This window comes from Euleptes europaea, chromosome 14 (genome assembly GCF_029931775.1).
Source record: "Euleptes europaea isolate rEulEur1 chromosome 14, rEulEur1.hap1, whole genome shotgun sequence".
NCBI classification, from domain to species: Eukaryota; Metazoa; Chordata; class Lepidosauria; order Squamata; family Sphaerodactylidae; genus Euleptes; species Euleptes europaea.
Genome location: NC_079325.1, coordinates 34,308,071 through 34,331,425, shown reverse-complemented (window position 1 = coordinate 34,331,425; position 23,355 = coordinate 34,308,071). Strand labels below are relative to the sequence as shown.

At 41.9% G+C, this 23,355-nt stretch overlaps 1 protein-coding gene across 1 annotated transcript in view; it reads right to left on the bottom strand.

Annotated features, from left to right (window-relative positions):
* Positions 1-23,355, bottom strand: part of XPO7 (exportin 7) — a 62,910-nt gene that overhangs the window by 23,613 nt on the left and 15,942 nt on the right. Inside the window, exons 2-9 of the mRNA XM_056860303.1 lie at positions 20,484-20,630; positions 12,630-12,723; positions 11,599-11,765; positions 9,984-10,049; positions 7,259-7,363; positions 4,918-5,083; positions 1,444-1,517; positions 63-182 (exon numbers count right to left, since the gene is read on the bottom strand). Of these exons, the coding sequence (XP_056716281.1) occupies positions 63-182; positions 1,444-1,517; positions 4,918-5,083; positions 7,259-7,363; positions 9,984-10,049; positions 11,599-11,765; positions 12,630-12,723; positions 20,484-20,630 (939 nt within the window). The remainder of the gene's footprint in view (positions 1-62; positions 183-1,443; positions 1,518-4,917; positions 5,084-7,258; positions 7,364-9,983; positions 10,050-11,598; positions 11,766-12,629; positions 12,724-20,483; positions 20,631-23,355) is intronic.

Sequence of the window (23,355 nt, the reverse complement as noted above, 5' to 3'; positions counted from 1 at the left end):
ATCATTTAACAAATTAGAAAGCACACAAGCCAATTACCACTACAAATTTTTGACAGACTCACTTGGGGGTTTTCCAGTATTCGCTTAACACCATCAACGAGATGAGACAGGAACTTTGCTCTTTCTGCATTGTTAAACAGGGACCTACGGACAGAAGCGATTTGCACTAGACATGATAAGACCTAAAAAGAAACAAAATAAAGTGAAGAAGCAGATGTCACATGGTATGAAAAAGCCTGTGACAAGACTAGACATGTAACATTCCCAGATATTTTGAAGCGATGGAAGAACTTTCTGGGGGTAATGTGGAGGAGGGGAAAATACAGGCAGTATTTATTCATCGTCAGACCTAAACTGTACCACTTTAGGAACTTCAAATGCATTATGCATGACTCAGTTAACATACACTGTATCGCTTTGTATATTTATAAATTTAAAAATCAAGACAACCTTGGTTTTATTAAATCAACCATTCTCAAAAATGTCCAGTCTGAGACAGAGCAGCAAACTGTGCGCCATAACCATATGTTAGATTTGTTCCAGTTTGGAAAATAGCAAAACAAACAAACAAAAACAAACAAACACTCTTCTGGTGAGTATCTCAAAATACTACCACATCTCCATTTTTTACTAATCAGAAACCTAATACCTGCATTTTTATTTTTATCACAATGGACTTCAAAAAAGAAAAGGTTTTCATGGTTTCTCTGATCTTTCATACACTGAGGTTGTTTGCTGATTTGGTGAATCTATTTCTTCAATGATGAGATATAGTTCAAAATGCTCCATCATTACTATAGCGACATTGGATCAACTGATATTACATTAGGGTTGAAAAGCCACAAATATTCTAAAAATCTAAACAGCTTCCTTCACATGCAGCTAAACATGGAGGAATCTGAAACAGGGCAACAGGATTTGAAATTCTACATATCTCAAATATACAGGAATTGAAATCACCTAATACTTCAGATTATTATACAGCTTTACAAGAGAATAAAGGACAATTGAAGCAAAAAATTTAACACTGTTGTGTAAGGCACTTCTCCCAGCATTCTAAGACAGAATATTTCATAAGAGACTTTCACACACCCAATTTTGTGACTAGACAAACTGCTGAGTTTTTCCAAATTTTTAATTGATAGCTCACAGTTGTGACCTCTAAGCGTTCTTGTTAAACACTGTAAGGTATTTTATGGTTTGCATTAATAGAATGACTTCTGGTTAACAGAAAAAATACATATGGAAGTGGCAGACTGCTATGACAGCATAAAGGTTGTGGGAATAAAAGGGAAATACACAGCCGGCCAATCGTATGGTGTATGCATGCAAGTGACATCCTGATACTAATATGGTGCCCAATTATACCACCAGCCAAGCCCACCAAAGCAGAATTTTGGGAGGATGCACATCTGTGCCCAATATTAGAAATGCCACACTCACCAATGGTGAAAACGTAGGAGGGATGGAATGGTAGAGGTCAAAAAACAGTTGTAGGGTTGAGGAATCTAAAAATGCTGGAAGAGAAAAGTAATACATCCTTATAAATTCCATCACATGCCAAAGAAGTCTGGAAACATGGTTCATGCCAACATTTGTCACTAACTCATGCCCGAAATTCTGCTTGGTATAGAAAAGCAAGGAATGAAGTACTGCTCCAAACTGTCTACCTGATGCTGATAACCAATGTCTTCTGCTATGATCAGCCAATGTGAAAAAGCTCTGTTAAAATGCAATATTCAATTTCATTTGCTGACTTCATTTATAACTGACCTTTCTCGCTAAGACTCAAAATATTTTAAAAATTAATCAAATGGCATATGATATCCAATAAATAATGTGGTAGGACTAGAATCACAGAATTGGAAAACAATGCAAACAAGCAAAAATCAAGTCCTGTCTAAGGCATGACATACCATGATGCAGAGAGTGGGTTCAAGCATGAAGACCCACTGAAATGGAAATGCAAAGCTGAGCCAGCCCTACCATCAGTGGCCAGCATGTTTACTGTATGCTGCAGCAGCACATAAGCAGCTGTAATCCCATACAAACCAAGTATTAGAATCATAGAGTTGGAAGGGGTACCAGGGTCATCAAGTCCAACCCCCTGCTCAGTGCAGGAAATTCACAACTACCTCCCCCCCACACACCCAGTGACCCCCTACTCCATGCCCAGAAAATGGCAACCCCCCCTCCAGGGGTATTAACTAGACAACATAAGTCCACAAACATTAAAAGGAGTCATGGCCTTAAAATACTGGCTTGTATCAACAAAGCTTGCAGAATGGGACTTTCCTGCCTCCTGCTGCAACCCAATGAGTCCTGCAAAACACTGCTCCTGGGGTCTGGAGGTTTTCATGAATGGGATACAGGAACAAAATGGGTGGGTCTGCAATAGGGGGGTGAACGGAGAAAAATAATTCCTCCTCCTTTGCCAACTGGATAATGCAAGTCCTTAATGTTCAGACTCCTCGTACTCTTTACAAATCATTAATAGCATGGATTTTAGCTGATGGTATGCCTAGTTCACATTTTCATATTTCTCATGATTGTTACTTTGTTACTGATGGTATGCCTAGTTCACATTTTCATATTTCTCATGATTGTTACTTTAAAAAAAGAATCTACCGTTTCTTAAAATTTGGGAGCTCTTGATCATGGGCAAAAATTCTTCTCAAAATTACTGACAGTCCATCCTACACACCCAACTTCACAAACAGATGGTTAACTTTCTTTGAACGTACTGAAAAAATCGACACAACAAATCCACAAAAGACCTTTGAAATACAGCTCTATTCTGGTGTATTAAGTAAGCAAATCTTCATTGTTTTAAATACTTTAATAGTTCAAATTCTATATGATACTATGACATAAAACTTGTCCATTGAATTAATTATGCCCCACCTATGAAACACCACCAGCTCTTTGTTTATTGTTAAAATGTTGCTCTATTGATAGTTTTTCCAGTATCTGAACACCTTCCAGGATATTTCCTTCCCAAGTTACATGCCTACTTAAAAAAAAAACCTTCTTTGTAATTATCCTTCACAAAGGAAATCTCCTTTCCCTAACCTGTTATCCTTTTTAAGCTCACTGTGACAGAATAATGGCCCTTAAGAAAAACAGAACATTGGAAAATAATGTAATCCATCAATTCAACTGGAACAAGTAAAACAAAGCAAAGCCAGTCATTACATTTTTGGTTATTTGCAGTTCCTTATTTAAACTGGGGATACTGGATGGCACAGAATTTAAACATATGGAAGGCCTTAAATATTCAGTAGCTGCTGAAGAATAAAAGTAAGGGGCAAGCCAGAAGAAAACAATTGCCTTTAGAATGACAGAAAGATGACATACAAGCAGTAGTCAGTCAACAAGAATTGTGGTGGGTTTCTGGTCAAGGCCCCATTCTACTCTACCCCAGGCAGCCATTAAGAGGTAAGTCACTCTCGCAAAGCATCTGTATCTTGTACAGGCTGAGCAGCAGCCTAAACATCCTAGCCTTGTAACATATTTTATTGTTTATTTGATGTATTTATACTCCGTTTTTCAGCCAGATGGGCCCCCAAAGTGGTTTATAATTCAAATCTATTACACATTTTAAACTGAAACCAATTTCTGAGATGTGCAGTTTTTTCTTTGTTGTTGTTTTACATAATAAAATAAGCTTCACCAAATGCTGCACCATCTGTTAGGAGCTGATGGAACACTGAGAAGCTGTGACTATCAGTTGGCAGAGATGATTGTTCCAGATGTCAGCCACTACACTCCCACCTTCCAGCTGCTGGGCCCAACAGTGTTCCTGCATCACAATAAAGTCTTCCCTCCTCAAAGTTCAGCCTAATGGAAGTCCCCTGGGCTGCACAGATAACCTTTCTCATGAGACCCAACAGCTACCACATTACATCACTACTTAGAATTTATTGTATTTACCTGAAAGGAAGACAACCCTGAAAGTAAAGTGACCCCTTAAAAGAAGGTTATACATAAAAAAGACTTTTATTACTTTACATACTTGTAACTTGTAAATATGTTTAAGACAACCCCTTGCTTACCTCTTGGGGAAAGATACCTGGTCTCCCTTTTCAGTTAAATATGTATATAAACATTGCTGAATACTCACCTGCTTCACAAGTACTGTCACAGTAATTGTTACAACCACCATGTAAGACAAGCCCACATTATGTCCATACTGCACATGGATAAGAGAATAATGGCTTGCCTAAGACCATCTAATGAATATGTGGATGAAGCAATATCTCAGCTTCCCAGCTTACTCCTTGTGAGGGTCTGTATGCCTTTGCCTGGTGTGGTTTCTCCCCCCCACCCCCCTGGACTCGTAAAAGCAGTCCAGGCCTTTTGCCTTTCCTTGGTTCAGGCGCTGGGTCTGACAGGCCCAGGTTGGAATGTCTCTTCCCACGTCCACCTCCCTTGCTCTCTCTGACTCCCTCCCGCCAGCTGTGGCCTTGGTGGGTAGATAGCCTAACGAGTTCCCTGAGGTCTTTGATGTTCTTGTACCATGCACAATTATCTCGTAGATTCCCATAACATACGTTTGACATCTGCTTTCCTGTAGGGGTTATAATTCTGTCTTTGTGAAACTGTATTCACTTGCAACTTTACCAGTGTAAGGCCTGTACTACCTGAAGCTTCCAATAAAGTTCCTTGTTTCTGCATGACAGTCTGAGCAAGTGATTTTATGGAGCTTGCACAGGAAGGTTGGGAACCCTCACACGCCTCCTACTATTAGCCACAGGCTGCAGAAAGGGAATGTGGCATAAAAGAGTACCCATGGCTTGTATGAGGCTTACACAAAAATGAAGCCTGTACCTAAGAGAACAAATCAGTTGGAATCCCAACCACTTGATGTCACTTATTTTAGCAAGTCCAAAAGCTACATAAAGCTAATAACATTACCTGATCGCCAGCTGGTTGGGATCTGCACCGTGCAGAGATCATCCGAGGATTCATCTGTTGACGTACCAATGAAATCAAAGTTCAGGCAATTGTGTGTGAGCTTCAGGAGCTGCATGAGGAGGCCATGCTGGCTTTCATCATTCAAGTTCAGGTTCTTCCCTGAAGCCTACCAAAAGAAACAATAGACCCAAAGGTAACAGGGTGGGAAGACATCAGCAGAGTCTTAACAGGACTGGACTCTGTATTGGCATGACTCTGTCTTAAGGTTCCCCTACCCAGCAGCCTAACACAATGAATCTGATCTGAGTGAATAAATTAAATAATTACACAAAAGATTAGGAAAGTCTGGAAGCCTTACCGGCTCTCTCATACACTAGCTCCTCACATTTGTTGTTCCAATCATTCTCTCTCAGAACAGGAGCACACTTTGGGTGCTGGTCTTAACCTCTGAAGCCCTTCATGAACTGGGACTCATATCAAAAATAGATCTAAAAATAGATTGAGGAGAAACCTCCACATCCAGAGGCAGTAAACCAAGATACTTCCAAATACTTTTGGAAGTATCCTCCTTCTGGAAGGTAATTTGGCTTCCATTTGATTTTTGGTTTTTTTTTGTGATGGAACCCATCCTCTGGAATGGCCTATCAGAGGTGGTAAACAGAGTGCTTTCTCTAGTTAGGTTTAAAAAAACAACAACACTGCAAGGCTGTTTTATTTTAACAAGATTTTTTTTGGGGGTGCTGAGTTTTACCTGCTTTGGCCTGCACTGAAAATTTGGGCAAAACTGGACCAGTCTTTTCAGACCACTGGAAGAAGCGAGCAAAATGTTTAAAATTTCAACACAGCCTGTTGTTTTGGGCTGCACATAAGAACATAAGAAGAGCCCTGCTGGATCAGACCAGTGGTCCATCTAGTCCAGCATCCTGTTTCACATAGTGACCAACTAGTTGTCCTGGACGGCCAACAGACAGGGCACAGGGACTTCAGTGTTGCCCTTATCACTAGTATTCACAGGTTTACTGCCTCTGAATGTGGAGGTTTCTCCTCAGTCTATTTTTAGATCTATTTCTGTGTCTTCTGATGTTATTTTAATATTTTTATTACTGTGTTCCATAAATATATTGGAAGCCATTTCAAGTATAGCTACAAGTAGTATAGCAATGTTAAACAAATATACACATATATATGGGGGAGAGGAGTTGCTTACCCCCATCTAGGTAATTGTTTTATCTCTCATATGCATTTCTTTGACATATGAAGCTTCAGATACACAATATGAGGGTGTTAAATCCAGTGACTTCTCCTTAGTTCACTGAAGCTCAGTCCAGAGAAGACTGAAGTGCTGTTGGTCAAAGACAAAGTCGCTCAAGTATTAAGGAGTCAGTCTATCCTGAAGGGGGTTACTCTGCTCTTAAAGGAGCTGGTACTTTGTAGCTTGTGGTTGCTGCCAGATCCTAGCCTATGGCTAGACACTCAGGCCTCCTATATGACATGCACCTTTTATCAGTTCTAGCTGCTACGACAGCTAAATCCATTCTTCAAAAGGCATAATCCAGCCACAGTGCTCAAAGCTCTGATCGCATCCAGGTTGGATTATTGTAATGTGCTTTAATTGAGGCTGCCTCTGAAAACTCTCTGGAAACTTCAAATGGGCTAAAATGTAGCAGCCTGGCTACTTGTCAGGGACTAGATACAGATTACTCTTGTGCTGAAAGATCTGCATTAGCTGCTTGTTTGTTTCCAGACCCAATTCAAGGTGCTATTTGTTCCCTTTAAAGCCCTAACAATTTGGGGCTGGGGTAGGACCCTCCCTCTTCCCATAATGTCCACTTCCCATAATGTCCAGCCCTCCAGAACTACTCACTGTGCTCCTGCCTGCAGAGATGAGATAGGTGGCAACCACAGACAGGGTGGTTGCCTTTTTCAGTGATGGTACCTCACTGCTGAATGCCCTTGCAGCTCTCCGGGCAGCTGCTTAACTGCCCTTTAGGTGCAAGGCCAAAAGATCACTCTTTACTCAGGTTATTAACTGAAGGATGTGCCTTTTAGCAGTTGTTTTTACAGCCTGCTTCTAGCATGAGGGCTGTTTTATGGAGCGCTGAATATTGCTTTATACTGTTTTTATGCCCATAGCAGGCTCTTGGCTTGTTATAATTTTTTATGGTTTTTGTTTTTATGATTGTATTGTTGGGCTATTTTTACTTTGTGAGCCACCTCAAGGAAGTTTCTGGGGCAATGGCATATACATTTTCTAAATAAATAACATGAGAGAATTAAGCATGAGGTTAGTCCAAGGTTCTGGAAGCCAACTATGCCGCAGCTACTCTCACATCCTCCTTACCTGTTTTAGTAAATTGCACGAGAGTGTGAAAATATCGAACAATGAAGAATCTCGGAATGAAGAAGCTATTTTCCTGTGCTTGGTCAGAGGGTGTGTAGTGTCTGCCTAGAAAGAGAGAGAGGGGGGTGATGGTTACAAGTTAAGTGTCTGTAGAGACTTAAGTGCAGGGTGTTACAGGAATCCTGCCAATAGAGCTCATAAATAACGAGCAGAGTACTCCACATACTGCTTTCTGCTTCTGAATTAAACTGAGAGGCTGCTGGCCCACTGCATGGCTCTACAAAAGTGGTCTCCATGCTGTAGTTAGCTTGTTACTAAACTGCTGATAAAACTATACTAACTGCCTAGGGGACTAAAAGGTGAAGAAACAGTTATGATCCAATCAAATATTCAGCCACATTCCAGCAAAACTATACTAACTGCTTAGGAGACAAAAGGGTGGCTGATCTACCCTGGACCTATCTACAAAGACATTTCTTTTGCATGGGATGTGGACAAGCCAGTGTGCTGTAGTGGGTTAATGTCTTGGACTAGGCCTGGGGAGACTCACTTTCAAATCCCTGCTTATCATGAAATTCATAGCATTATTTCAGGCCAGCCATTCTCTCTGTCTCTTAGGATCGTTGTGAGGGGAATCCCATGTATGAGGCCCTGAGCTCATGAAGGAAAGGATGGGATAAAAAAAAGCAATAAACTAATAAACTAATTGCCTAAGGCAATGGACACCCCCCAACACACACACCCTGCCAAATACAAGGAGTCAGTGGTTTGGTTGGTCTTTATGTTAAAGATTTTTATTCTTCCTTTCCATTATTTTTTGTTGATGCCTAAGGTATTTTACTTGAAGAAATGAAGGTATAAACAATGCATTAACAATGCAGCCAACTTACAGGATAATATTCTTTTGAATAGAATAATAAAAGATTTGAATATGAGGTGGCAATAAAACAAAAGATTGCTTGGTACTGTAAGGATGGCAGCCACTTTAGAAATTGAAGACAAGTAAGTGTTATGCAGGAAGCAGTAACACACATTAAGTAGAAAGCACAAAAGAGCATGTTGACCTTTACGAAGATATTAACATGATCACAGCAGAATAGGTCAAAAACAGATTGCTGCATAGAGCAGAAACCATTCCTCACGCTATTTACATGGGACACAATCTAAGGAAAAATTCTACGAAAGCAGGAGCTATGCAAGAGCTGTACTGAAGCTTATGCAGGAATTCTCCTCCCTGGATAGGTACTTTGTTGATCCGATTTGCCTACGTCCCATTTTGCTGCCCTTCATAACATCCACAACTCATTGCCTGAACATGAAATCACATGGTGGCTGCTAAGAGCTGAGCAACTCACTTGTGAATGATCTTAAACAAAATAGTTTCCTTTTCAGATATGATAGTGCTCACGTTTTGGGAAAACAGGTGCTGCTTTAGACCAAAGATCCTCATTGGTCTGATCTGGTGGCAGGGAGTGGCACAGAACAAGCATGTACTATTAGCAAAATTGTCCAAGAGTGAAAAAACACCAGCCTTTCCAGGGATACTTCTTTGGCTTTTGACTACACCCTACGCTACCCTGTTAGCATGTATATTTGCAGTTGCTCACCTTCAAGTAAATATTAAGTTCTTATAATCTTTCCAGGCTATAGCATGAAAGATCTGGTTTATATTTTCCCATCTAATACATGATATATTAAGTTGGATCACACCTGTGTCTGGTTTACACCTGTACTAAACTTTATGGGCCTACCGTAATGATTTGTGGCTCAGAAATACACATAGCAGTTACCAATCAAGAATGGATGCTTCAGTGTTTAATTGTGGTATTTAGTTGCAGCTTTGTATATATGATCCCAGAGAACACTGGAAACATTCATTTTTTTAGCTGTCAAGTCACAGGTGACTTATGGATACCCCATAGGGATTTCAAGGCAAGAGATGTTCAGAGGTGGTTTGCCATTGCCTGCCTCCACGTCACGACCCTGGTATTCCTTGGAGGTCTCCCATCCAAATACTAGTCGGGGCCTACCCTGCTTAGCTTCTGAGATCTGACTAAATCAGACTAGCAAGCCGAAACTTAAACCTGTGCTCCCACCTTTAGCCACTGATTCACTCTTAACTATTAGCCAGTTACTTTGGTGCCTCTCCAAATGCAGTCCCACAGGTACCACACAGGAAAGCTAGGATTACTGAAACAACAAGAGGTATGTGTCAGACTAATCAAAAGTAGATCAGTGAGCAATGGAATCATCTTAGCCCCACAAAACTAGAGATGCAGAGGAAGAATGATCTCTTTTTTTATTGGGGTATGTGCTAGCTTTCAAGTTCCACAAAATTCTTTATCGTCACTAGGCACATAATGCCCAGGATGAAAATTAGTGCATTTCCCCAAAACTACAGCCACAGGAAACCAAAGGCTCTTTACAGTTTTGTGCACCTCACCTCCTCACTGAAGAAGTAGCTCTTAATTGTGGAAATACTTTAGATCACCATCACTCCAGTTCCTTTCCTCTAAAAGCACTATATTTTTGAGTACCCGGAATATGAGAGGTACAAAAAATGCCAGGAATGAAAAAGACTAAAATTCCAGAAGGAGGGCCAATTTCTTACCGCCAAAGTGCATGACTGCACAGACAAAATCAGTGCACAGACACACAGCAGCACACAGCAATATGAATGAGAAAAGTTGACACTTACTTCACTGAAGAAGGCTGTAGCACTTACTTGATTAATTTCATTTGTTAGCTGGGACAGGATTGTCACTCCTATGATGCAGTGCTCTACACTGTCCTAGAGAAGGGAAGGGCAATGTCAAACTGCATTACAAAGGACAGCATACATTGGCATAGAGATGACAAATGTCATAATGCGATAAAGCATACCCTTCTGGCACAAATGTATATTGTACATTGATGGTTTTTACTGTGTACAATATTAAGTATTCACTTTCATAGTTTTCATTTACTGTTGCCAGGCATCTTGAGACTTGATGTAGTGGGATAAAAGATATTAAATAAAAACATTAAACAAACAGAAGAGGACATGGCCAGAAATGGTGCCTAGCAACCAAAAAGAGCTTAAATACATGGATGCATGCAAATATGAATCCAAGTCTTTCATTCTTTTAGACTGGAAAAAGTAGCCTAGCACTGGAGGCCTAGAACCATCAGTTCAGTCCAGTGGTACCTCGGCAGGCAAAAGGTTGACCCACAACTCTGGTACATTTTGCCATTAAGTGGCATGATTAATATGTTGGCATGGGTTTTTCTGAGACCAGAGACCTCATCCAATGTATCTAATGCAGCAAGTCAGAATCACTTTGACATAAGCCTGGGCTGACTGTTTGCCCATCTACCTGGTAGATGAAGCCCAAGTATGTCCAGTCCACATAACCCAAGATCTACATCAGTGCAGGTTTTCCTTTGCCACATGCCTCCTGCCTTTTGGGGTCTGTACTAAAATGCTGGATCACAAATGACATTCCCAATTGTACAGACATGCCTTTCCACTACCGATGTAAATCAGTTTAAAGGTCACTGTTTCTGCCCAAGGATTCCTGACAATTGTAGTTCTATAAGGCAGCTAAAGATCTGCATAACAGAACTCACAGCTCCTTCACAAACCAAAAATGCCCAGGATTCCCAGGAAAGCTACAGCAGTGAAAACCAGCTTAAGTTTGTACAATAATAATCATTCTGATTGTAGTTACAAAAACTCTCGAGCAATTTGTCTCTGTACGCTCTCTTCCTCAGAGTACTTAAAATGAACAGGGGTGGAGGGCAACATCGGTCAGATAGTTCTTAAAGGTGAAGAAAAAAACCAACCTTCAATTAATTGTTGACACTGATGCAAAAATAAGAAAACTTGTGTATTTAAACAAGGATCTTCCCCTATCATGAAGAAAGTAGTCAGTTAAATTTTGTGCTGCATGGGGTGCATGGGTGAGGAGATCCATGCTTAAATCCCAGTAATTTGATCCAGGACAGCTCCACTGATGGAAGAATGAGGATAGGGCATTCCCCCCTTCCCTACTACAGCCTTCCTGACCCCACATGGCTATTCATTCATTATGTAGGGCCCATGATCCCAGGAATAAACATTCCCAGGGTTGGAAAGTACTGCTAGAAGGAGGAGAAAACAATAAAGATCCACGATCCTTGTGTCCATTGGTTGCTGGATCCAACTCCAGATCTGCCACCACCAAGATCATAAAACACATGGATGTGTAGCAGCAACGGATATGGAAGACCAGACTGTGACTAAGGGCATCACAAAAAATTCTTCCTGATGAAAACTTTACATAAGCAAAACAGGAAGTAGAAGAGAGGACGCCACCAACCTGTAAAAACCTTGTGACATCAGTGATGACATTTCTGAAAACATATTCATCCTTCTGACAGTCAAACCAGCCCAACTTTGTGATCCTGGCATAGAGTTGGATTAGTGCTTGTGTAACAAAAGTTGCCAGCTTGGGCCTGGTAGCAAGGTAGTTGAGCACGTAGTTTCCTGAAAAAAACATAATAGACACAACCAGATGAGGTTACAATGGAAGCTACAAAGTAGGAAAAATGGTCTTTGAAAAGTAGAAGAAGCAGCAGACACTGAAGCCACTTGCAACTGAGCAAGTTCAGATACACAGATAACAGTAAGCTTGTTTTGGTGGGGTGTCTCCGTATTTTTAAGTGCATACCACACTTTCCCACCTAGAGTTAAACAGTTTTTGTTCCTGACCATTGCACAGCATTAACCTGGCAACTGGAAAGGCATTACAGGATGGGGGTGTGGAGGAAAGAGAAGTAATTATTACACAGACATATATGTTACTTGCATGGAAGATTTGATTCAGTGTTTTATTTGAAATGCCTTAAAGAAACTCATAAGGGGAAATCAAGTGACACTGGAAAATCAGAACCCTTCACCTTCTTTGTCATTAGACAGGACGGTTCATGGCCCATATAAATTAAGAGCACAACTAGAGATTTTAAGGGAGCCAGGTGAACTTGATGCCACCCCCTCAAACTTCTATAAGCAACTTTTACAGAGCGTTCTCTTACAGCTCTTAGTTGTTTTTGAGGCAACAAGCTAAAATGGTTACCCCTTTGGAATATGTCTGAATGCGACCATAGATCCTCCACAAGTATCATATGAAGTATTTCTATCCTGAAGGGCAGAAATGGAAAAATCCAAAGAATCTTACTTTAGTAATGTAAAATAGCACTTAAACACCTTGCCAACAAATGATGGGAAATTTTTGAATAGCTGCTAAAGGTAACATTAGTCTAAAGCAAGACAGTCATTCACCTATGTGAATCTCAGGCAACTGATCTGGATCCTGGGCCTGAACCACCAGGGCTCTTGTTTCCTACTTACGTATATCTATCCGCTGTTCCAAGGGTAAAGGGTTGTTTGTGCGCGAGACCAGTTTCGTAAGGCATGTAGCTGCCAATAATTGGGAGTAAGAAGACTGCAAAACAAGACAGACATAGAAGGCAAAGGGTTAAGCTGCAGGCAAAAAGTAGAAAATGTGTAACTTTCCAAGTGACAAGTTTATTATTGTATTCACAACTCTTTTTGAGATTACTAGGTCTGATTTCTTTAAATATATCAAGAGCAGGAAACCAGCCAGAGAAGCAGTTAGGCCTTTGGATGACCAATGAATAAAGGTCATAAAGGAATAAAGGTGACTAAAGAAATATAGGGATTGCTAAAGGAAGATGGGGAGATGTCAGAGAAGCTCAATAAATTTTTTGCTTCTGTATTCACTGTGGAAAGTGCCACACCCACTATTTTCAGAAAGGGAGTCTGAAGAACTGAGTCAAATTGAGGTGACAAGAGATGTTCTAGATCTGCTGGGCAAATTAAAAACCCACAAGTCTCTAGGTCCTGATAGCATACACTCAAGAGTTCTTAAGGAACTCAAATGTGAGCTTGTTAATCTACTAACCCATATATATAAAACTTATAATTAAATTCAGCGGCTGTACCAAAAGACTGGAGAGTAGCAAATGTTACACTCATTTTTAAAAAGGGGTCCAGAGGGGAACCAGGAAATGGCAGGCCAATTAGCCTAATGGCTGTCCCAGACAAATTAACTGTAATCAAACATTATTAGGCACATGAGGAACAAAGCCTGCTGAGGGAAAATCAGCATGGCTTCTACAAAGGGAAGTCCTGCTTCACAAACCTTTTGGAGTTCTTTGAGAAAACAAACAAGCATGTAGACGATGGTGACCCAGTAGACAACGTATACTTGGACTTTCAAAAGACTTTTGACAAGGTACCTCACTAAAGGTGAGTAAACTTAGCAGTCATGGGAGAAGAAGACAGGTTCTCTTATGGATTAAAAATTGGTTAAATGACAGGAAGCAAAGAGTAGGAATAAATGTATAATTCTCACAATGGAGGGAAGTCAGCAGTGGGGTCCTACAAGGATTGGTATTCGGGCTGGCACCAACTAACTTGTTCATAAATGATCTGGAACTAGGGGTGAATAGTGTAGTGGCTGAGTTTGCAGACAACACAAAATTATTCAGGATGGTGAAAATCAAGAATGACTGTGAAGAGGGTTCCTTTTATCATATGTGGTGGACTTGTGACAAGGCAAAAGATTTTTGGGATATGATTTACAATGAAATAAGACTGATTATACAGAAAAATATTCCAAAAACACCGGAAATGATGCTACTTAGTATGATTCCAAATGACATTTCAACTCAAAGAACATTTTTAATTTACGCTACAACGGCTGCAAGATTGCTTTATGCAGCCAAATGGAAAGGGACAGAGGTTCCAGAAAAAAAGGACTGGATTATTAAAATGCTAGAACTGGTGGAGATGGCGAAACTAACAGCTACCGTATATACTCGCGTATAAGCCGAGTTTTTCAGCCCAAAAAAAGGGCTGAAAAAGCCGGCCTCGGCTTATACGCGGGTCAATACGGTAGGGGAGGGGGGAGGGAGGGAGAGAGGAGGGAGGAGGGAGGGGGGAACTTACCGCCGCCGCCATCGCCGCCTCCGCTGCCATTGCTGCCGTGCCCGCGTGGCTTCCCCCGGCCAGGAGCGCCCTGGAAGGGCCTCCAGAGGCCTCTGGAGGCCCCGTCGCCGCCCCTGCCGGGCGCAGCGAGGCTGCTGCCGGCCGGCCTGGAAGGGCCTCCAGAGGCCTCTGGAGGCCCCGTCGCCGCCCCTGCCGGGCGCAGCGAGGCTGCTGCCGGCCGGCGCCGGCCTGGAAGGGCCTCCAGAGGCCTCTGGAGGCCCCGTCGCCGCCCCTGCCGGGCGCAGCGAGGCTGCTGCCGGCCGGCGCCGGCCTGGAAGGGCCTCCAGAGGCCTCTGGAGGCCCCGTCGCCGCCCCTGCCGGGCGCAGCGAGGCTGCTGCCGGCCGGCGCCGGCCTGGAAGGGCCTCCAGAGGCCTCTGGAGGCCCCGTCGCCGCCCCTGCCGGGCGCAGCGAGGCTGCTGCCGGCCGGCGCCGGCCTGGAAGGGCCTCCAGAGGCCTCTGGAGGCCCCGTCGCCGCCCCTGCCGGGCGCAGCGAGGCTGCTGCCGGCCGGCGCCGGCCTGGAAGGGCCTCCAGAGGCCTCTGGAGGCCCCGTCGCCGCCCCTGCTGGGCACAGCGAGGACCCTGCCGGCCGGCGCCGGCCTGCGCACCTGGATTGAGGTAAGCCTGCGGGGGGGGGGGGAGGGGTTATAAGCCGATCCTCGGCTTATACGCGGGTGCCTAATTTTTCCCCATTTTGGGGGAGAAATTAGGCACCTCGGCTTATACGCGGGTCGGCTTATACACGGGTATATACAGTACTTTAAATCAAAGAGACAATGAACAATTTATGGGAGAATGGGAGGCTTGGATGAATTACTGTGAATACAATTTAGGTTTGGGGAAGATGAAAGGTTACTCTTTACTCTGATCCAGAATGTAAAATTATAAAAGGATTGAAATTTTAGTATGAGAATAATTTTAGGATCAGAACATATTAACGATGGAATGTAATACTTTATTAAGAGGTAGACGGAGGTGGTGGGGAAGTCATTCTATTTCTTATATTCACTTATAATTAAGACAACATTTGATATATTTGTGAGTTTGATATAAACTTTTTATCATTTTAACAACAATTTAAAAGTAATATCTTAAAAAAAACCCAATAATTATTTTTTTTTTAAAAGAATGACTGTGAAGAGCTCCAACAGGATCTCCACAAATTGGTTAAGTGGGCAAGAATGTGGCAGATGAAGTTCAATGTTAGTAAGTATAAGGTGATGCACACTGGAACAAAGAAATCAAACGTCAAGTTTAGGCTAACGGGTTCTGAGTTCACTGAGACTGCAATGGGAAAAGTTCTTGGGGTCATAGTAGGTAGCAGTAAAAGTTTCAACTCAGTCTGCTGCAGCTGTGAAAAAGGCAAACTATGTTGGGGATTATTAGGAAAGGGACTGAAAATAAAACAGCTGATATTATAATGCCCCTGTATAGATCTATGGTGCGGTCTCATTTGGAATACAGTGTGCAGTTCTGGTCACTATATCTCAAAAGTGACATCGCTGAGCTGGAAAAAGTAAAGAAGATGGCAACCAAGATGATTGGGGGTTGGAGCACCTAGATTCAAGATGGACAAAAGTGTATCTAGAAAATTAAAATATGGAATTTGCTGCCAGAGGATTAGTGATGGACCACAGGCACTGATACTTTTAAAAGGGGATTGGACAGATTCATGGAGGATACGTCTATCAGTGGCTACTAGCCATGGTGACCAAAGGGAACCTCCACGTTCAGAGGTAGTAAACCTCTGAATCCCAGTGCCAGAGGCAACATCAGGGTAAGGCTTCAGCCTCTATGCCCTGTTCTTGGACCTCCAGAGGAACTGGCTGACCACAGTGTGAGACAGGATGCTGGACTATATGGACAACTGGTCTCATCCAGCAGAGTTCTTCTTATATTCTTATCTAACCAAACATTCACATCCAACAAAAATCAGAGCTTGAAGACTTGGTTCAAGAACAATTCCAGAATACTTGACTGAAGAACAAGGATCAGTTCTGGAATACTTAAGGCTGGGCACAGACAGTGATATTCAAGGTGTCTGTATTTTCTTATAGGCACCAATATACACAGTGTTAAACAGGGGTACACAGAAGAAGGAAGACTGTTTAGACTATTCTTTTTGAGCCTAGAGTCTTACTGGAATTTTCTGTCTTAAAACATGTGAACACACAAGCTTTCTGGCATCAGCAGAATGAGGGTTGTCACACTGCTGCTTCAGGTATATGCATTCTGAAAGCTTGCAGGATCATGGCCACAATGATCTTTGTTCGGATGTGGACAGAAATATACACATCATGTTACTGATGTCGATGCTTTTGCAGGACCAGATTCCACCACCACCTATATCTACCTTGAATGGCTTCTTTTACCATGCAACATGCAGTTTCAGATCCAGAAGCTCATTTCCCCCTTATTTTAAATATTTTTGCTCCATTCTAGATGCACTTGAAGTGGCTTCAATAGCAACAAACACAACAACAAGCACAGTAACAAATCACAAAATAATAATCACAAAGATTCAACCCAATCAGGAACTGTATGAACATGCAGGCCCAAAAATCATAGCAGCAGAAACCAGAGTCATCTACAGATTATCTTCAAGTGGCCAACACTCCCAGAGTCAGCAAGATGTTTGAGCAGAACTCAAACAATCTGCGGACTCTAAACATAGAAGGTTCTTTAAGCATCTCCTTCTGGTCAACCATTCCATAGGGTGGGGTTCATCACCAAAAAAGCAGTTGCTCTGAAGCCAAAGCCCCTAGAAGGACAAAACTTCCAACAACATTTACAAGGCTGAGTGGAGTACGTGAGCAGGTATATTTATTTTATTACATTTTTTACCCCACCCTCCCCAGCCCAAAGGCTGGGCTCAGGGCCTTTAGGGAGAGATGGTCCTGCAATTATGAAAGTCCTAGTTTGTGAAGAACTTTAAAGGTCATAATTAGGCCTTTGAACTGAGCCCAGGAACAATTCCGGTATGCAATGTGCTCTGTCTATCATGTCAATCTTTCCTCTCTGCCCCCTCGTATAGGAAGGTGAGAATAGTGGCACCCCTTTCCAGGACTTTTTCCAATGGTTGCTCAAGAGCTTCATAACAGACTTCTGGTAGAGGCACATATTACTCCTTCCTTCCATGTCTTCCAATGAATGTACAAAATTATTCTGTTTAGAAGAGCTTTTAAACTTCTACTGTTAATATCAGCCAGTTTTTGTAGAAGATAACTGGTATTATTACATTATGACTACTGTATTGTTTCAGTGTGCTTTCACTGGGTTTTGTAGAGCTGTTGTTATGGTCTATGTTTATACAGAGTAGGGATGTGTGTTCAGGTATAAGAGCTGAAAATATATCTGAAAATACCTTACTGGTATTTTTCAGATATTTGGCTCCCTCAAATATATCCAGGGTTTTTCAGGATACTGAAAAAATGGGTCTTGAAAAATCCTGGAAATACTCAGGATTAACTGGGAATATCAGGACCCAGTATTTGCAGGCTCCCAGGACTGTTTTCCCCCCTCCCCCAGTGTTTCCATGTCTCCTGGGGCATGGTAGCAGCTTGCTAGGCTGCTTTAGGTAAGATTCTGTCACTTTCCAGTGATCTTAATGGTTTTTAAAGTATGCTCTTTGCTGGAGTTGGTTTGTCAGGTTTGCAATTTTTTGGGTGAATTCTCACATTTGATTTTGAGATTCTTGTGTTGAGATGTGCACATTTTACATGGGTTCAGATTCTTGAGTGTTACATAGTTTCAGATTCTCAGGTGTTAAATTGGTTGAGTTTGGCAACTGCTTCAACAGTGTTCCTATGGGGGATGATTCTCAGGTTTTACCTTTTTTGTGACTCTTCCCCCCCCCCCATAGGAAACAATGGAGGGGCTCACAGAATAGGAGCCCTTAGTCCAATTTATTTGAAATTTGCGGTTTATTTAAAAGACAGGCACCAGCAGCTCCCCAATTTTGGTGCCAGTACCTTTAAGAACAACCCCCAGCCCCATGAACAATTCCTGTAAGGGATAATGGAACTGAAAAAATATGGGAAACATGAAAAAAACCCAGCTCCAAATATCATTTCAGTATTTGGAACCTGGGAAACCATAAATACCAATATTTTTGTTTCCAATATGCAGATTTGAAAAATACAATTTTTCTGCACACCCTAATACAGAGGGTGACTGTAAATTGACGTCAGTCCGCATTTCATGGGGAAAGGCTGATGAGCAGAATTTTAATAAATAATCAGCTGCCAATGTAATTGGCTACATGGATAAGACAGTCAATTCCAACAAAAATGCAGTTGCTGCATTTTGCACAAATTGAAGTTTCTAACAATGCCATCCTAAGCAGAGTTACATCCTTCTAAGCTCACTGACTTCAATAGAGTAAGAATGATGTAAACTCTGCTTAGGTTGGTACTGTCAGTTACCTTTAAGGGCAACCCCAGGGAGAGTATATAACTGTAGCCAATCTGGAGGTTACTAAGGCATGAATCACCAGGTCAGAAGAATCAAGAAGGGAGTAAAGCTCCCTAATCAGATTGTTAATGATTGGAGGCATTTTTAGCAACTACACCAACCTGCTCCTGAAAAGTAACTTCACCTGACAAGATGGATGCAATATGACCCCATCTAAAACAAGTTAATACCTCCATTCAAAAATATTTGCTCTCCCAACTAACATAATCTGTTTGTTTCTGTTCAGCTTCTCCTTGTTTACCCTCATCCATCTGTCCACTGCATCCAAACAGAGGCAAGCATTTGGAGGCTTAAATACAGACCTGGATGCCATCAGCATACTTTATAAGATTTCATTCAGTAATTTCAATATTAAAAAGCACAGGCACATGCTGAGATTCTTAAGGGTCCCCACCCGGAATTTCCCACAAAATTCAATCAGCCTCAAAGGAAAATCTCTGCAAGATCTGACAGGAACACCCCCCCACCCCGGGAAACCAATGGAGGACAACACCAGACATGCCAGAAACATGGACTAAAAGGTTCAGCAGAATGAAAAAATAAACCGTGACAGATCAAACAGGATCAAAAGGGAAGAATTACCCATATCGCAAAACTAAGGCAGTATCTGTCACTTAACTCTGAACCAAAGAAGTATTTATTACCCCGGTTGCAGGAGCTCTCATTTTTTTCCTGGCAAGATCTGCCTAGTCATGAAGGGCAAAGTATAGAAGTGGTAACTTTCATAACCCCAAGAACATTGTCAAGATCAGTCAGTGTGTCCAATTTGAAATAATCAAAGAGAACTGACAGGTGGATGACTCCAATATTGCTAGTCCAATATCTACAACAAATTAGTGTCCAAGTCAGAACAGATCCAAGAGGTTTTATTGGCTATGAAATGTGCAAAAATCTTGCAACAGACAAATGCTCATTTAATAAAGTTGTTCTCGATGCCAGCAGACCTTAACTGATTTTAAAAGTGCCTCAATTTTTTAAAACTCAGTAATGATTCTGAGAATGCCTTATGACCTTGACTGAATGAATGTAAGAACTTACTCAAAAATAAGAGCATCTGTTTCAGAAACAGTTATGGGAAGAAATTCAGCATTCAGATGGATCCAAGGATAGTATGATTTGCTAGAAACCGGCTAACACTGGGTAACGGCAACAGTATCAAATGTATTGGATTCATATATTCCATTAAGATATGGGACTCATTTGAACTCATTCTTTAACAACACTGCAGATTCCGTTGAGAATCTGTGTTTGATGGAATGATGGGGGAAGGCATGCTTGACCTTTCCTTGCCATCTGCTTTTCTACTCTTTGCCCCCCCCAACAGTTGTTCTTTGAACAACATTCTCATCTTCTTGACCTATGATTACACTGCAGCCATGTGTACTGCTGTGTAGATGGGGTCAAGCAATATCTAGCTCATCCTTTACTCACAGAAATAATTTTCAAGGGAAGTAAATGCAGGGCCACGTGTGCCTAATTACTACTTTAGATTAAAAAGACTATGGTGCTCCACATAATATTCCTCTAGAAAAGAATCAACCCTTAGAAGCAAAACCGTGATGAGCTCTCGGTTCAAAGCATTAAACAAACATATATTGATGCCTACTGAGTACTCGGTACACCTGGTGGACCCCGGAGCATCCTTGTACCAAGTCAGAACATAAGCCCCCCCCAACAGTATACTCAGGTGTTTTGAAAGTGGGCTTGTTAGCATACGTACACTCCCTCTTTCAAGGAGCAGCTGGCACTTGTTCAAGCAGTCTGGACTGTTGGTGAACTCAACCAAGGCTTTCTCTGCCTGGAGCCGTGTTGCTGTGTCAGTTGTCTCATACAGTTGCTTGCACAGGTTCTCTAGCTGGGCTAGACTCTAGAACAAATCAAAGAGAAGAGCTGCGTTAATTTTGTGAGATGGTGACTTTTATGCTTTCCTATCAGATAAACCTGCAAGAAAAAGCAGTCATCCAGTCACCAGGAATTCTGCTGCAATTGGATCTGGATAATCTAAATAGCCTAATAAAATCACCTACAAATCCAACAGTAATCAGAAATGCTTCATTACTACAAAGGATTTCAACCACATCTACAAAGTGAATATTAAAACATGGTCATTTCCAGCATTTAAATGTGTTTGCTTTGTATTATTTTATGAAAGGGTATGAAGTGTTACTGGTAGATAATTTTGTCGTGAGTGCCTTGCCGGTTCAGAAAAGAATGAAGGCAGGCATAATCGAAGTTTCCTCCAGATATATAGCTGCATACATCCACCAACTCATTTTTCAAAATTTGCAAGGTTGCATTGCACCCACTAACAGACAGACAAGAAATAGCCCAGGCCTGTACTGGTTAGAGGCATTACGATAGTCAGTCAGTCTTGGTTCCAAGGCTGTTCAGCATCTTCATTACTAGAATAAAGGTGTTAAAACAAACTTTGTTTACTAAAAATATTTTTACCCCAATGTTCAGCCCTCAAGTAGTTAACAAAACACAAACACCCAAATTTATGTCAGCAGAACTACCGTAAATACAAAATGAACCAAGAATTGGCCACTTAAAAAGAGTAATGCCCACCAGAGAATTAAATGAAATAACAGCAGTTAGTTTATTTAACTCACCAGAAAAGCTGAACATCACTTTAACTCAAGAGCCCTCTGGATTTCAACCCTTTCAGCAAAACATCTGTAGGCTAGGACGGACAGAGCAGAGCAAATCTCTCTGGGAAGGCAATTCAGTAATTCTGGTGCTATCACAGAGATTGCCTCTCCCCCCAATGCAGCAGAGGAACTCAAAGCACGACTTCTCTAGAAGGCTATAAATCTTGGACAGGTTCATCTGGCAGCAAATGGCCTACATATCCCAGTCCCAAAGAGTTTAAAAATTTAAAAATCAAAACAAGAATTATGAAATAGGCCTGAAAACCAACAGGTAGCCAGTGTAGTTGCTTCCAAATAAATCTTCAAAATTTTATCAGCCTCCCCTGTTAACAGCCTGACAGCTAAGCTATGATTTCTGAGGACTTTTCAAAGGCAGTTCCACATAGAAATGCTACAGTATTCCAATCAGGAAGTTATGATCATGGAAATACCCTATTCACCAGGAAATGGTACAAGTGGCATATCAACCCCAGTTGATTAAAAGCACTTCTGGTCACAGTCACCATTTAGTTACCAAGATGCAAGGATGGGTCCCACAAAACAGCAACCCTGAATTTTTGAGGGGAGTCCAACTCTAACCAACACAGGCCATATACCTACTCTCCCAAGCACCCAGTACTTAACATTTGATTATAGAAATGCTTCTAGCCAGCAGAGAACAATCAAAGGGCTATTTCACATCCTGGCAGGAATGTGACACCTATGAGAGGACAGAGTCTAGAGGATGCCAAATACTAGACTGTTATCTCTTCCTGGCTATAGCAGGAAGAGAAGGACCGATTCAAAGGGCAAGCCGAGGAGACACAAGGGGAACAGGGTTCATTTTGATTGATTTCATCTGGGAATAACTTGCAGGAAGCCGCTCTCACACCTGAGGGCCACCATTATCACATGCAGCTAACAAAGGGCAGGCAGCCTAGACAAAGACTCAAGGTAATGGATGACTGACAGAATGCAGTAACTGTAAAAGTTAATAGCCTACACTAGAATATTTTGGGTATGTATAAAGGAGGGACAGAGGACTGCGTGCATGCACATTTACTTTGAATCCATGCTTCATCTGTTGCTGTGTGGATTATGTGTGTAGTCATTTTCTTTTTAATAAATTTCTTATTACTTTGAATGTGGGAAGTTTGTTCTTGGAATCGTAACCACATCAACCGCACTCAAAAACATCACTAAAAGGATGCCAGAGGAAGGGAGATGGTTGGTCAATAGATCATTAGATTTTCAGAGTGCACAACTGCAGCAAGCCATTCCTGAGGTAGTTAACTGGAGTGGGAGATGAGGGAACTAGGCAGAGCTTGTTAACAGTGACATGTACAGTGTGCCAAGGATGCTGGCCCTAAATGGGAGTTACTCTAAATGACCACCTGGGGTCAGAATAGATACCCATAGAGTTGGATGGGCTTAGGAGATTGTTGTGCTGCCAGGCTGAGACCCAGGACAGCCTCTGAGTGTCTCAACGTCTCAGTGAAAGGGCACTTGTGGGTCAGCAGGGCTGTTCTGCAATATTAAACTTCAGCTTACTCAGCTTATTCAGTCCATCAGTGGTTCTAGGCATTGATTTAGCATTTCCATCATCTCCCTAAGAGTAGATGGAGAGTATGCTGGCTGTCATCGGCATAGTGATGGCACCACACTCCAGATCTCTAGTCTCCTAGCACTATCTTCTCAAAATTGAAAATGGTTGTCTATCATCAAACCCAGGCAGGGCTGTCTTGATACCATGGCTGATGGTCTCAAAATAACTGAGAAAATCTGACAGCAATGTACTCCCTTGTCCATTTCTTGGCAAAGATAACTCACTAAGGCAAACGAAGTCATTTTAACAGCAAAGCCAGGATGGAAGTTAAAACTAGACCAAAAAGGACCTAGACCAGGGGTTTCCAACTGTTTTGAGCCTGTAGGCACCTTTGGAATTCTGACACAGCATGGTGG